General features: G+C 37.6%; 1 protein-coding gene across 1 annotated transcript in view; it reads right to left on the bottom strand.

Moving 5' to 3' along the window:
• Nucleotides 1-8,983: 8,983 nt before the first annotated feature.
• zswim6 (zinc finger, SWIM-type containing 6) overlaps nt 8,984-14,987 on the bottom strand; it is a 55,083-nt gene continuing 49,079 nt past the window's right edge. Inside the window, exons 12-14 of the mRNA XM_062434470.1 lie at nt 14,383-14,546; nt 13,834-13,915; nt 8,984-9,846 (exon numbers count right to left, since the gene is read on the bottom strand). Coding sequence (XP_062290454.1) covers nt 8,984-9,846; nt 13,834-13,915; nt 14,383-14,546 — 1,109 coding nt within the window. The remainder of the gene's footprint in view (nt 9,847-13,833; nt 13,916-14,382; nt 14,547-14,987) is intronic.

Below are 14,987 nucleotides of genomic sequence, written 5' to 3'. Positions count from 1 at the left end.
TGGCGACCGTTGAGAGCGAGAAGTGTCCATAGTTACAGTGCAACATCCGGATACTCATAGCGCTGCATTTTTCCATACTTGTCAGTGTGAACGGACTTATGCACCCAAAATATTAAGAAGTGTAAGTACAGAAAAGTACAGATAAAAGGAAAATATAGAATATTGCCATCCTAACCATTAAATGTGGATCATCTTGAAGTTTAATATAATCTCTGTAGTTGAGCTATATCACATTTCTGATCCTCTGAAGAGAAAAAGTACAATTATCTTGTAATAAGAAACGTAACCTTATTTTTTTAAAAGGCCAAAAAAGGAAGTAGAAAAGAGGCAGTCTTACAATACTTTTCTGGTTAGTAGTAAAAAAACAAAAACTGTAAGCCATAATCCACATTTCTAAAATATCTTATCTCACTGACACTTCAATGTTTCTAAATTCTGCGATCCGAGATCATGAGACAAGCCATCACAGATAAACAGAGTGGATGGCTCTACTAATATGGCAGCAGGAGTGGAATAGCAGGCCGGTCCACACAGGATATGTGTGATTAAGAGTGATAAGATTTATCTGTGGTGCCAGTTACACAGATGGGGTTACAGAAATAGGCTGCTGCCTGCTTACAGGATATACTCTGATTGACGTTTTGGTGTGTTAGGTTTGTTAGACTGCCGGAGGCCCAGAAAATAGCCTGAAGTAGGAACGGCATCCAGGGCTAAGTGCCAGAGATACAACACTATATACAGTCTGTCTGTGTGGAGGTGTGTGACTGACGGACAGATTTAGTCAATTTAAAATATAAAGTTATAAGTTAGAGAGCGGAGTGCTTCTGTTTGATCCTGGAAGCAATCGATATTTAACTCTTTAACACTTTATGAAGAAAGTACAACTAAAACGACTTTAAAATAGATAACTTCTTGTAATTTTTCTGACATTAAGCTTTCACAAAAACACTGAATTCTTGACTGCAGTTTGGAGACACCTCGAGTGGATTGACACTCTGCTATGTGACTGAATAAAACTTCTACACATATTTTGAGTTCTGCGGGAAGCCGTCTGAGTTAGTTTGCGGAGACAGATTGTTGGAAATAGAGAATATTAGAGCTCAAATTGAGGGTTATAATTGTACATTTCAACATTTAAATTTGTGCTTTTAAAGGAAAAGTTGGACAGTTTTTTGTTTTCATGCCAAGAGTTGGATGACAAATTCAATACCTGTATGTATGGGAGACGCTTAGTTTAGCACAAAGACTGTAAACAGGAGAACAGCACTCAAAAGGTTAAAACATCTGCCTGCCAGAACCTCTAAAGCTCACTCAATCAACCTAAAGTGGCTATAATTTATATATTTTTATAATATATGAAATGACAGAGATTTATGGTGGGTTTCAGCTCATTGTTTAGATGTCCAGCTGCGACTTTACTGTTCAGATATTTCCCTCAGGAGTTGGTAGAGAGTAAAAACAGAGCTAAAAGAGAGTGAATATTGGACTTATATTCAGCAGGTGGTAACAAGTTCAACATATCAACTTAACATGTGATGCTGTGTAAATGTTGTGTTCACTATTTGTTCGTTTCTGCTGAAAACAAGTCACCAAAAAAATTAGGTAAGTCAGGTTTAAAGATTTGTTTTTGTGTCATGTGATAATAAACTGAACTAAAAATTCTACCTAAGTGGAATATATATATGTTAAGAATGTTTGGTTAAGTTTTTTACAACCCTCCTCTTGTTTGATGAATGAAATACTCAAGAAAATAAAGTCTGGCATCTCAAGATAAATGAGTAGAATAACTGAGGTGTAATTAATTATATTGAGTTAATGTCACTTGTACTTTAGCTGTTTACTGAAAGAGCAGTCTAATTAAACATTCAGCATGCGGCAGGTAAAAGAAAGAGTGACGTAGAAACACAGCTGTAATGTGAATTAGATTAATCAAATGTGATGGCCTGGGGAGCTCCTACACAGCACTTAACTTGACATTAATTAAGTCAACTAAATGCAAAACTTAACTTTCACTTAGAGACATTTTTCTATAATTTTAATGGCCCTTTGTTTCCTCAACAAAACTTCCCTTTTTCAGAGCTTCCTGCCCATACTGGCCCCTCTAACTGCTGCTGAAAAGAGACAGGAAGTAGGATAAGGAAAGCTTAAAATTCCAAAATTATCTTTGCAGGAAGTAAAATAAGCACAAAGAGAAATTATGACTTCCTTAAAGGCACACCATGCAGGGTTTTCCTTTTAAAATAACACAACGTATAGACTGGTACAAAAAAAACCCCTCTCAGTCATCACTTATGACCCACTAGAAGTGTGTGGCTGTGTATTTATGTGCAGAGACTTCCTCTGCCTGTAGTTTCTTATTATTTTTGTGTTCTGAGCGTCAGCATTTTGGCGGTGGGTGTGTATCCCCTCAGCAAATAACAGCAGGCAGGGAATGAGGTCAGGACCAATGACTGTATATAAATATGGACGTCATGACAGCTCTCCAAAATATCTTGATTGCATCCTAATGGCTGGCTGCAGTATGGGTCATAAGTCCCGCAACCTCTGTGTTAGCAGATGGGACATGGGCCAAACAAAAAAAATCAAAGGGCACGTCAAATTGGTTTCTGTCATTTTAGGTAGTTTTTATCACGCTGATGTTTGTCAAAGTGCTTATTTTTATGACAAGTTTCATTTTAATTAGCTATTTGATGATGTAAAAAGGGGTTGTGATGTCATGATTGACAGCTACAACAGCCACTCGCAAACCTCCATCACGTGGCAGCAGGGCTGAGGGGGGCGAGTCCCCACTACTCTACTACCGCTGCTCAGTTTCTGGCTCCAAATAACATCACACAAGCAACATGGTCGCCCCTAGAAAGAAGATATTTTGGTTTCACTTTTGCATAGCGGCGTCAGTATTTATACACAGTCAATAGTCAGGACTTGTAGTGTAGCGAGAAGGTTACATGGCTGTTTCCGTGTCACTCAACTCTGCTAACTTCTGCTCTCTGTCTCTGTGTCGTGGTTGTATAAAGAGCAGCAGGTCTGTGTTTGTTTGTCCAAGGGCAGAGCCGCACACACATAGAGAAAAGAGGTCATAGCAAACAGGATGAAGCTCTGTATTAACACAAAATACTGCAATGTGACACCTTCCTGCAGGGTTGTGTGGAGGTATGGGTGTGTTTATTTGTGCTTTGAAACCAAACCTCTGAGAAACAATCAGATAACGTTTTATTTATCTGATTCACATCTTTGTTGCTGCTCACGCTCTTGATTTAGCTCGCTCGACCACAGCTGCTCCCTCTCTCTCTCTGGTCGAGCCGGTAGGAGGGCAAACTTTAAACCCTGTGCTTACAAACACCAACCGCCAAATCCTGCATTGTGTACCTCCAGATTCAGAGACAGTTGTTTTGTTTTTTTACCCTAAGCAATTTGCATTTTAGATAAGATAAAGAACTAAGGTACAATGACTTCCACTCATGCTGCTACACACCCGCACTTTACTTTATGATGTGCAATATGCATTATTTATTCTATTATATGTTCTATGTTTTATTTTATTTAATGTTGTATGTTTGAATCAGTGTATGCAGTAATCTAGCAGACGTCTATGCAGTGAATGTATGCAGTAATCTAGAAGGAATTAAAAGAAAGAAAGATTAGAATGACATAATTTAGGATGTGATTTAGGTGATATTTAAATGATATTTGGCTGTCCTACTAAGGAACAGAAATCCAAGATATTTGATGTTATACAAAATCTTTTAGAGTTGAAACACAGAAAATTAATCAGCATCCAGTTTGATGATCAATAACTATAATTTTTCTAGCAAAACTTCCACATGTTCACTGTCTCCAGCCTCTTTTCTTTCTCTTATTTGATAGTAAACTGAATATTTTTGACTTTCAGACTGTTGTTAGGACAAAACAAGACATTTGTAGACGTCTATCTATCTATCTATCTATCTATCTATCTATCTATCTATCTATCTATCTATCTATCTATCTATCTATCTATCTATCTATCTATCTATCTATCTATCTATCTATCTATCTATCTATCTATCTATCTATCTATCTATCTATCTATCTATCTATCTATCTATCTATCTATCTATCTATCTATCTATCTATCTATCAGTGCCAGTCAAATTTACATAAACACAAGTAAAGATGCAACACTTTAATGGGATACTTGCGATTGAAGGTGAATAAACTCATAAAAAACAACAAAAAATGTAATGTTTTTAAACTAAAATGTAAAAATTTAAACTAACACGTAACAGCAAACGTATTGAAAAAAACTGACATTTCCATGATGAGACTTGGACAACAGGGGACAGTCCAGTTCCCTCGTGAGTTAACAAATGTCAGACTGAACTCAGCCAGCATGAGAATAATAGAATAGAAGCACCGGCAAAAAAAGTTTGTGGGGAAACTTTCCCGGTTTAATAAACTAAATGATGAAGTCTGAAACAAGCGGATAGATTAGAAGAGGGATAAACTGGGAGTCTGATGTTGAGAGTTTAAGCTTAACTCTAAGAACATACTAAGATCCAAATAATCCATTCATCCTCTGTGAAGTCTCCTCTTTCACACATAAATAAATAAAAACTCCTTCTCTCACATGTGTCAGTTTCTTTCTTTCTTGTTTCACTGAATTGACTCAAATGTTCTTTCCTTCTTTTTTTTGGGATCAACCTGGATCAATAGACAAGAGGATTTTGCAGAGACTGAAATATAAAGAGCATTTACATGTAGGTTAAACCTGGATATAACCCTCATCCCATTTAAACACCTTGTAATGGTTACCAGTGGTGAATGAAGTAATATCTTAACTATTATATCAATTGCTGTGTAATTTTGTGCAGACCATCCACTTAGTTTTCATTGCAGCATCATGAGGTTGACATTTGCAGTTTGGAGTCAAATAACTATTGAATGGATAACCATGAAATTTGCTACACATATTAAAGGTATCTACAGATAAAATTAGGTGATCCTCTGATGTTTCCTCTAGCGCCTCCACAAGGTCCATTTGTTTCACTTATTCAGTAAAATATCTCATCTTCTACTAAACTGATAAGACGTATCATTTTCTGTTGACATTCATGGTTCCTATAAGGTCAAAATGAACAACTTCAGTGATTTATGAACCTTTCCTCTGCTGCATCATCAGGTCAAATTTTAAATTCATATTAAATAAGTAAATATCAGATTAACATGCCAAATTAAGATGGTACAAATTAGACCTGCTTAACATTAGAATTATTGTTTCTTAACGTTATACAATAGATGAACATTATGTGCATTAAATATGGTTTTCTAGTTTTGTAAAGGTACTTTTCTTTACCATGCATTTGTTCTTTGACCTCTCCTGCTGTGACTCTTCAATTTACTCATGTGGGATCAATAAGGTTTATCTTATTTTATATTAAACCATCAGAGGATCAGAGAATCTTATGTCCTTCCTAATAAATGCTGTATTTAATGGAAATGTTATGGTTTGACAGGGCTGGACAATGTACTGTGACAATCTACTTATAATCTACTATACAATCTACTATATTGATATTGTGATATGAGACTATATATATATTGTAATATCGTAATACAGCACAAGTGTCTTTTCATGATTTTAAAGGCTGCATCACAATAAACTGATGTAATTTCATGAACTTACCAAAACTGTTCTAGCTTTTCTATTATTTGCCTTTTACACACTTAGTGATTACATTCACATTACTGATTATTATTAATCAAAAATCTGTGAAATTGTGTAAATATTTTGTGAAAGCACCAATAGCCATCCCTACAATATTGTCATAATATTGATATCAAGTTATTTGATTTAAAAAATAGTGTTATATTGATTTTACCCATTTCACCCAGGCCTTCAAAACCATTTTAACTTTTTATATTTATACACTCAAGGAGGTCTGAGATGTGGATATTTATTGTCCTTTCATTTCATGTCTTTCCAGAATTCTTAAATATCTATATGTATAATTTTCAGAAATGGATGTTTAAAAACCTGTTTAACTTCATATTAGTAAAAAATATAAATACAAATGGTATATAATACTAAATCAGAGGTGGTAAATTTACACATGAATTACACTGAAATACAACACTAGATGTGATTAATTAACCATCCTGTTGTCCTCGATTCAAGGAAGGAAGGAAGGAAGGAAGGAAGGAAGGAAGGAAGAAGGAAGGAAGGGAGGAAGGAAAGAAGGAAGGAAGGGAGGAAGAAGGAAGGAAAGGAGGGAGGAAGGGAGGAAGAAGGAAGAAAAGGAGGGAGGGAGGAAAGGAAAGGAAAGAAGGAAGGGAGGAGGGAGCGAGGAAGGAAGGAAAGAAGGACAGAGGAAAGAAGGAAAGGAGGAAGGAAGGAAAGAAGGACAGAGGAAAGAAGGAAGGTAATGGGGAGGAAAGAAAGAGAAGGAGGGAGGGAGGAAAGAAGGAAGGGAGGAAGCAAGGAACGAAGGAAGGAAGGAAGGAAGAAAGGAAGGAAAGAAGGAGGGAGGGAGAAAGGAAGGACAGAAGGAAGGAAAAAAGGGGGATGGAGGAAGGAAAGAAGGAAGGGAGGAAAGAGAGAGGAAGGAAAGAAAGAGAGAAGGAGGGAGGAAGGGAGGAAGGACAGACGGAAGGAAGGAAGGAAAGAAGGAACAGTCAAAACAGACGGGGTCAATTTGACCCGGGAGGACGACACGAAGGTTAAGATAATTTTGTCAAACCACTATGAACATCCTGCGTCACACCTAAACTTTATTATAAGGAGCTAATAAATAATAAAGAACACGTAGATTTCATCCTCTCAAAAAACTAATTTAATCAAAACAAAATGTTGATTCATTAACAAGTTTATAAAACAGTGATTTTTAGTTACATAAATAAATCGATCAGTGTATCAAATCTTAGTTTCAACTTCATGAGCATGTTGACATGGTTGTACAATCATTTAACCTAACGTAATAAATAAAAAAGGGTTTTTTCTAAACAACAGACTTCTAATGGGGGGGGGGGGGGGGGGGGGGCAACACTGGAAAACGGATGAAATTAAGCTTTTTTTCCCCTTAAAGCACAAGAATAGCTTGTTGAGCTACAAATTAAAAAAACAACACAAAAAAAGGTTGTAACCGAAAAGTTGGTTGGCTTATGAAAAAGGTTTGGTAAGTTAGAACTCCCATTTGGTTATTTTAAAGCATTAAGACAAGGCAAGAAAGAAGGCTGTTCTTGTGTGAGGAATTCTAGAAAGAGAGAAATAAAATTTTAAAAAATTAAATAACAATTGAAGAGGAGGAAAATCATAACATAAGAAGCGTAAAAAAAAAAAGTGGAACAGTCAAGAACTACAGTATATAGAGCAACTTTCTGTCCTGCACAAAGTCGGGGGGGAGGCGCAGGGATGTCGGCAGAGGAAGAGGAAAAACAACAACAAAAAACAAAAAACAGATTTAGTTTTTGTGACTGCAGATTTTTTAACTCAATGCTGGAATATTGCAGAAAGTTGGCCGACTCGCCGCTCTGCCCTCGACAGTCAACTTCTACAATGCAATCCTCAATCCTGTGTGTTCGGGTTGGGGGGGAGAGAGAATACACACACACACACACACACTTTTTTTTTTTTTAACTTTTTTGCAACGTCTTCTTCCACTTGGCCAGTTGCTGCAGTTCATTATATGTCCGCACTTTTTTTTTCTTTTGAAGTCCTTCTGATATGTTTTTTTTTCTTCTTCAACCCCCAAAAAAGTACTGCAGCTTCAAGTATTGTGCCTTACATAGAATATTCTGTCATAAATTAGTTAACATATACATTTTGTTTTCTCAAATATTCAGACATATACTTTCATATATATACAACAGGACGATAAAATGCTTTTGTTCTCTCTCTTTCTATCTTTCTTTATTTTCTTTTTTTAAAATCTTTTTTTGTCTGCTTTTTTGTTTTGTTTTGTTTTTTTTAGAGAAATCCCTGAGAATGTATGCTGACAGTTGCCAAGTTTCCACAAGACCGAAAAAAAAGCAGTATGATAGTTTGTTTTTGTGTATCTGTGACAAATGTGTGCATAAAATAAGCACACTGAATGTTTTTGAGTGAACAACACTGCAAAAAAAAAGCCAGAACAATCAAGCTCGAAGATGGCAGAAACTAAATAAATCGACCCAGTGAAGGTTTTTTGTTTTTTTTTCCTTTAAATTCTGACACAGTTTCACTACAGTGAGTAGCTGGGCGAGGACAGGAGGGAGGAGGAAGGGGAGGAGAGTAAAGCTGGATCCTTAAAAAGAGGTACTTGTCACTTCAGATGGAGTTGCTCCATTTGGTTTAAAGCCGTTTTGTCTTCTCTTTGAGGCTGTTGAATGTTAGCTGAGGGAAGTCGGAGGAGTGCAAGGTGGACATTTTGCCACTGGACAATACAGTATATACTCAGACTCAGTGTAAAACTCTTATTCTTTCACTTTCATACATACATATATATTTATATATAAAGGGGAAACATACACACAAACTTCCACAAATTGACGTCTCTCTCTTTCTCTCTCTGTCTTTCTACTTTTTGCAAACTTAATGGTTTTCTTTATACACATCAATCAATAGGTGTTGCTTTTTTATGAATGTTTACAGTCATTTGTAGGAGAAAATGTACCCTAAATATTCATATCAAATTTCTATCATCTTGGGCTGTGTCCATTAAAAACATGTGCGTATCAGATATCGTCCACAAAAAAAAAAAAAGTCCTATTCAATATCAACGAACAGTCACTTTTTTTTCTCTCTCCACATCACAGTCTTTCATTTCTAATTATTTGCCTTCAAGGAAAACGTGTTCAGTTAACACATTTTAAACCCAGCAGTCCCAAATCATAGGAATAAGATTTGCATGAATGTTATTTTAGGATGATTTTCACTTCAAGTTAGAAAGGATAACATAAAAATAAAAACAGGAGACTCAAGTAAAAAGGGGCCATTTGGTCTTTTTTTGTTGTTGTTGTTCCTCTTTCAACCAAATCTCTCTCGAACGAGCATCATGAGTTTCTTTTTGCCCTTGTAAATCTGTTTCAGGTTGTCTATGAACTGCGTGAACTGGATGTGTCCGTCGTGCGCCATCAGAAATGTCTCTCTGGCTTTGCTGAGGAACTCGATGAACTCACTGTAGTGGCGCGGGCTGATGTGCGTCAGCCGTGAGTGCGTCGTGTTGATGTAAGCCCCGATCGTGGCGTCCAGTAGCTGCCTGAGTGGAGCCTTGTCCAGAGACATTAGCTTCCCAGAGTTCCTGCGACTGTGCAGCGCCACCATCCCCGGCGTTGTTAACGTGCACCGCCGCAGAATGTCCGACAACACGGTGGCGCACTTCACGCTTTTCACCACCAGGGGGATGACGGACGCTAGTTCGTTTTTCCCCAGCGAGTGGCTGAGAGCACACGCCCACAGGACATCGTTGATGGCCGGGTGCGTGTCTTGGTTGTAGCTGAGGTTCAGGTGAGTCATGGCTAACGTTGCTAGTTTGTATGCCCTCATGGGGTAACCACGGTGCTCCATGTAGCGCGCTATTGTAAACAGCTGTGTGTAGTTCATTCCCGTGGAGGCCGCGTCCAGTACAATCTGATAGGCTGTCTCGAAGGCAATGTGGTCCTTCTCGCAGAGCGTCAGAGCCGACAGGGCACAGTTCTGGGGGTCCTTCATGGCGCACTGCAGGGCCAGGGTGCGGGCGGAGTTGGCCAGGTTCTCCTGCTGGTGGCAGTCCAGGTGCAGGCGGACGATGGTGCTGTTGGACATGACGGTGCTGGCCACGACGCTGGTGGCTTCGGTGGGAGAGAAGAGGGTGAACCAGCTCTGCATGATGCTGTCCAACGCGAACACACCTACAGAGAGAGAGACAGAAGAACATTTATGTTAGTTTAAGATCTGATGGAAAGGAAAGTTCATTTTGGTTCCCCAGGGCTCAATATTAGGTTTTCTCTTTTTTAATTTTACGTATAATTTGGTAACATTTTTTTTGTGTCCATGTGGTTTAGTCAAATTTAAAGGGGTTAAAATGTGAAAATAAACGTATGAATAACTTGCACACATTCTTTTTTTGTGGACCCAGCATCAAATTTCTGCTTTTAATCCATTTTGAGAGAATATATTAGAGGATTATGGCAAAAATGTCTAAGTGGTGTAACCATAAAAACTTTGTACCAAATAATTCAACTTGCTTAAAAACACTAAATTCTCAATAAAACACCATATCAACTAGTTTTGCATGATCTTACATTATAACTTTTTATATTAAATAAAGGTAATGGAATACAATTGTTCTAAATATTACATTTAATCTGGGGAATCATGGAGATCAGGAAACATTTACATTGTTTAAATGAAGTCATTATTAGTATAAGTCCACTTAAATACACTGTAGGTGGATAAAATATTTAATATTTATCATTCTTTTGTGGTTGCACCATTTGACATTTTCAGGAGCATTCAGTCTTACTTTTGGTAAAAAATTGTGCAAATGTCATTTCAAATGACATAAAACCAACAAAAATACTAAATGTACATTTTAACAAACCTGATGCTGCTTTTAAAACTATTTAAGATATTTTTTAATTGCTCATCTTGCCAACCCTTATTTGTCACTGACCCAAATGACTATAACACCCTCTTTCACTGTACATATGATTAGGCCTGTCACAATAATTATCTACATCATTATCATCACATGTTTATATATGGACTTATCGTATGATACATGGACATGACCTTTGACCTCAGTATTGCCACACTTCACATTAGCAGTTAAGACGCTATTCATGTCACATTGGCTAAGTGAGTAGTGTCCTCCATTCCTCACTGTGCTATTATAGTATCATTACATCAGTGGTCATCAGTATTTCAACAGTAGTTATCGTGACAGACCTAGCATGCTGTAATAATGTCTCTCGGCGTGTAAGAATTTATTGTTTTACTATTTATTTATTGACTTATTATGTCTTATTGTGTAGATGTTCAATATTTATTCTATTTTTTATTTTTTAGTCCTGTATTTCGTTCTCTTTCATGTATCTAAATAGTTGGAATGACAATAAACATCCTTGAAACTTGAACTTTGAAAACCTTGAAAACCAAAAATACTCCAGCGAAAGCACCAGAACTGGATTAAATATATACACCCGGCTGAAAGTTGAATCTTTAAGGAATAAGTCTGGTGATATTCTATAATTTTCTAAGTGTCAACAAATCGCAACCCAAAACAACAAAGATAGAGTATCTTATTAATCCCAAATGGGAAATCACAGTGTGGCAACAGCGAATACAATCAAACAAAATCAAAACAACAAGATCCTAATAACAAGTACTATATATGTGTGTGTGTGTGTGTGTGTGTGTGTGTGTGTGTGTGTGTGTGTGTGTATCCAACGCCTGATATGTCTTATATTCCTCTGTGCCGTAGAGCTCTGTTGTTGTTGTCCAAAAACTATTAAAAACACGTCAATGAGCCACAACGCTGCACTGGGTGATATCTTCCTTCATTACTATAGACACACACACACATATACGCTGTAGTTTACTTTGACTCAATCCCACACACACACACACACACACACACACACACACACACACACACACACACACACACACAAACACACACACACACACACACACACACACAACAGCACCAAATATGTATTAATACGCTGCTAAAAATAGTCCCCGACAAAGTCATAATTTACTCCTGTTTGAGTATTGATTGCGAAACAGCTGTTTTAAAAACTAATTAAACATTATATTTATGTATTAATTAGGAACAAATGGGGCTTTAGACAACACATTGTTGGTCTTTCCATGGGATTTATTGCCAATATCCTTTAACCCTTACATACTGTTCATATTCTGACCCGGCTTAAATATTCCTTTATAATTAGTGACTGCAGCAAATTCATGTTTTCTTTTGCTTTGACTTCGTTTATAGTGAAATACATTCACAATCACACTAGATTATGATCTCATGTCATCTAAAATAAGAACATAGCAGCCATAATCATTTGGCATAAAAATGTATAAACCAGCTGCATAAAAATCATCATTTTGGAATATTTCAATTTTTGCACTGGCACACTTTAGGAAAAGCCATAAAATATTAACCTTAAAGGATGTATTGAGGATGTTTGAGTTGCTTTCAATGGGTCAAAACGGGTCAAATTTGTATGTAAGGGTTAAAAAGGTGAAATCATGAAATATATATAATAAAAAAAAGATTATTTGATGTTGGTGATATTAAAATACTTCTTTTAGACCCTGATGAAATGAGAATCAATCAGTCGGACTCATAAAAACCTTTATTTTCAGCCTTAAACTTGAAGTAACCAACTAAAGCAAACGTCCAAAATAGCATATTTGTATTAGCAAAGTCTCACAATGGCTGTTTTACTTTTCTAATTGAATATTCTGTTTCAAATTCTCTGACATTATATGGCCTGGCCTCTCTCTACATCACTGACTGCCAACTTCTCAATGAATCAATTCAAAGCTCTGCTCACAGAAACAGGGACTCCTTGTCATTCCCTCTGCATTCACAAGAAATAATCTGGGAGGAGGAGGAGGAGGAGGAGGAGGAGGGTCCCCCCCCCCCCCCCCCCCCCCCCCCCCGCCCCCGACCCCGTCAGAGCTCCGTCCCTCTGGACTCAGCTTCCTGTCCACTTCAGGGGGAAAAATGAAACGGCCACTGGGCTCCAGTATTCCCGTCCAAACATAAGGCCCACTTAGTCAGCCCACAGGCCACAATCCTCCATAATAACTACCCTGCCAGTCATTCCTTTCCCCCTCCTTCCCTTCCACTGAAAGCTTTCTGAAATCCAATTTTAAGGTCTCGAGGAAACAAATAAGCAAGCAGACGTTTTCAGCCTGGTTACAGAGTTAGAGGTAGTTAACTACATATTTAACATCTGATAAAAATCTGCTGGTGATGTTTGTTATTTCAGACAACAAAATAGACATCAGCTAGAAAATGAAATGCAGCTTTTCTTTACTTCTGTATGAATCAGAGACGTGTTGTTGAGTCCTTTCACTCAGAAACAGAACAAGAGGGTAACAGGACTTCACAGTAACTTCTGTGTAAAGGAAATTTAGCTATATGTAAAAAATTGATTGTATACAAGAGAAAAGACGAGTCGGGTCCTCAGCAGGCGTGAACGGAAATGGGATAAAAGTTGTAAAGAGAGCGTAGTGCCCCCTTACTTATTTATTTTCATACTCATATATTTATTTTTCCTTATAGCAATCTGAGGTTCCCATTTTGATATTAAAACGGTTGTGCAGTGTGGATTATGTTTTTGTAAGAATAATTGAAAAATAAAACAAATAAAAAGTCAAATGTTCAAGAATTACTGTAAAAATATAAGTTTATAGTCAGTCTTTTATAAATATGTGTAAGAAACTAACATTTTGACATTAACAAAATAGTAATACTCTAATTTTAAGCTTAGTGATTGGCTGTTTCTTGCTGAAATGCATCCTGGGAGTCATAGTTCACTTTTACCCAAAACTTTTTATGTTCACAGTCTTGTACATTTGGCTTTTTAATAAGATATTAAAGATATTTTCTAACACAAATGTTCATATTTCATACTGATGATTTAAAACTGCATGAGAGCTCAAACTGTGAGTCGCACAACGTTGTCTATTTGCATCTCTATTGTATAATGTAATAATAATAATACTACTAATAAACTTTACCAAGGCGCTTCACATAATACAATATTAACACAATAACATGCGCAAAAACTCAATTACATAAATATGTACGCACATGTAAACCTCGACAGGCATAGCAACAGTAACTAAGGAGGAAAAAACAAAAAACTCACCAACTTCTGTCGCACACGTGACCAACCATCGCACCATCTCTCTTCTCCGCCAGTTTAAGGTAGACAGAGTCATTCTCATCACCTGTACGAGAGACGATTAGTTTAATACAATTAGTTTTTAAGTTTGCACCATGTGGAGCGTGTTTCTGTGTGTCTGTCATAAGGCTACTTTTGCGGACGAATTTCAGATTTAAGACCACTTAATTGGGGATAGTTTGTCCAATTAGGGACAAAAGCTGATTCCCCATTTGGTAAAACAGTTGATTTTTGGGTCAGTGGTTAGGGTTAGGATAAGTCTCCAGGGAATGAATGTAAGTCTATGTAATGTCCCCAAAAGTGACCTAGGACAACATGTGTTTGTCATAAGGCTACTTTCGGGGACAGTTAAGACCAGTTAATTCAGGACAAAAGCCATGACTTCAGTTAGTAAAATGCAGATTTTTGGGTCAGATGTTATGGTTAAGGGTTAGGATAAGGATGACATATGTGTGTGTGTGTGTGAGCGTATGTGTGTGTGTGTGTGTGTGTGTGTATGTGTGTGTTAGTCACCTGAAGGCCCAGCTCCAGGGAGACTTTGAGCAGTGTGATATCCAGCAGACTGTCCATTAGAGTGGCGATTTTGAAGGCATCCTGGGCCAGTTTGAAAATATGAGATGAGGAGTGGATGTTCTTCTGGATGGACTCTAACACTACTTCTAGTTTACGAGCGTCACCTGATAACAAACAAAGAAAAGAGGTGAAGTTAGTGTCCAGTACTTATTCTCCTAATAACCTAGTTTGACTGATATTTATTTACCTAGGCATCATTTAACCGTTGTGTCGTCCTCCCGGGTCAAATTGACCCCGTCTGTTTTGACCGTTCCTTCTTTCCTTCCTCCCTTCCTTCCTTCCTTCCTTCCTTCCTTCCTTCCTTCCTTCCTTCCTTCCTTCCTTCCTTCCTTCCTTCCTCCCTCCCTCCTTCTCTCTTTCTTTCCTCCCCCTACCTTCCTCCATTCCTTCTTTCCTCTGTCCTTCTTTCCTTCCTTCCTCCCTTCCTTTCTCCCTCCCTCCCTCGTTCCTTCCTTCCTTCCTTCCTTCCTCCCTCCCTCCCTCCCTTCCTTCATTCCTCCTTTCCTTCCTTCTTCCTCCCTTCCATCATTCCTTCCTCCTTTCCT

Source organism: Scomber scombrus, chromosome 15 (genome assembly GCF_963691925.1).
Source record: "Scomber scombrus chromosome 15, fScoSco1.1, whole genome shotgun sequence".
NCBI classification, from domain to species: domain Eukaryota; kingdom Metazoa; phylum Chordata; class Actinopteri; order Scombriformes; family Scombridae; genus Scomber; species Scomber scombrus.
The sequence above is the reverse complement of the archived record's forward strand: the minus strand, read 5'-3'. Positions and strand labels throughout refer to the sequence as shown.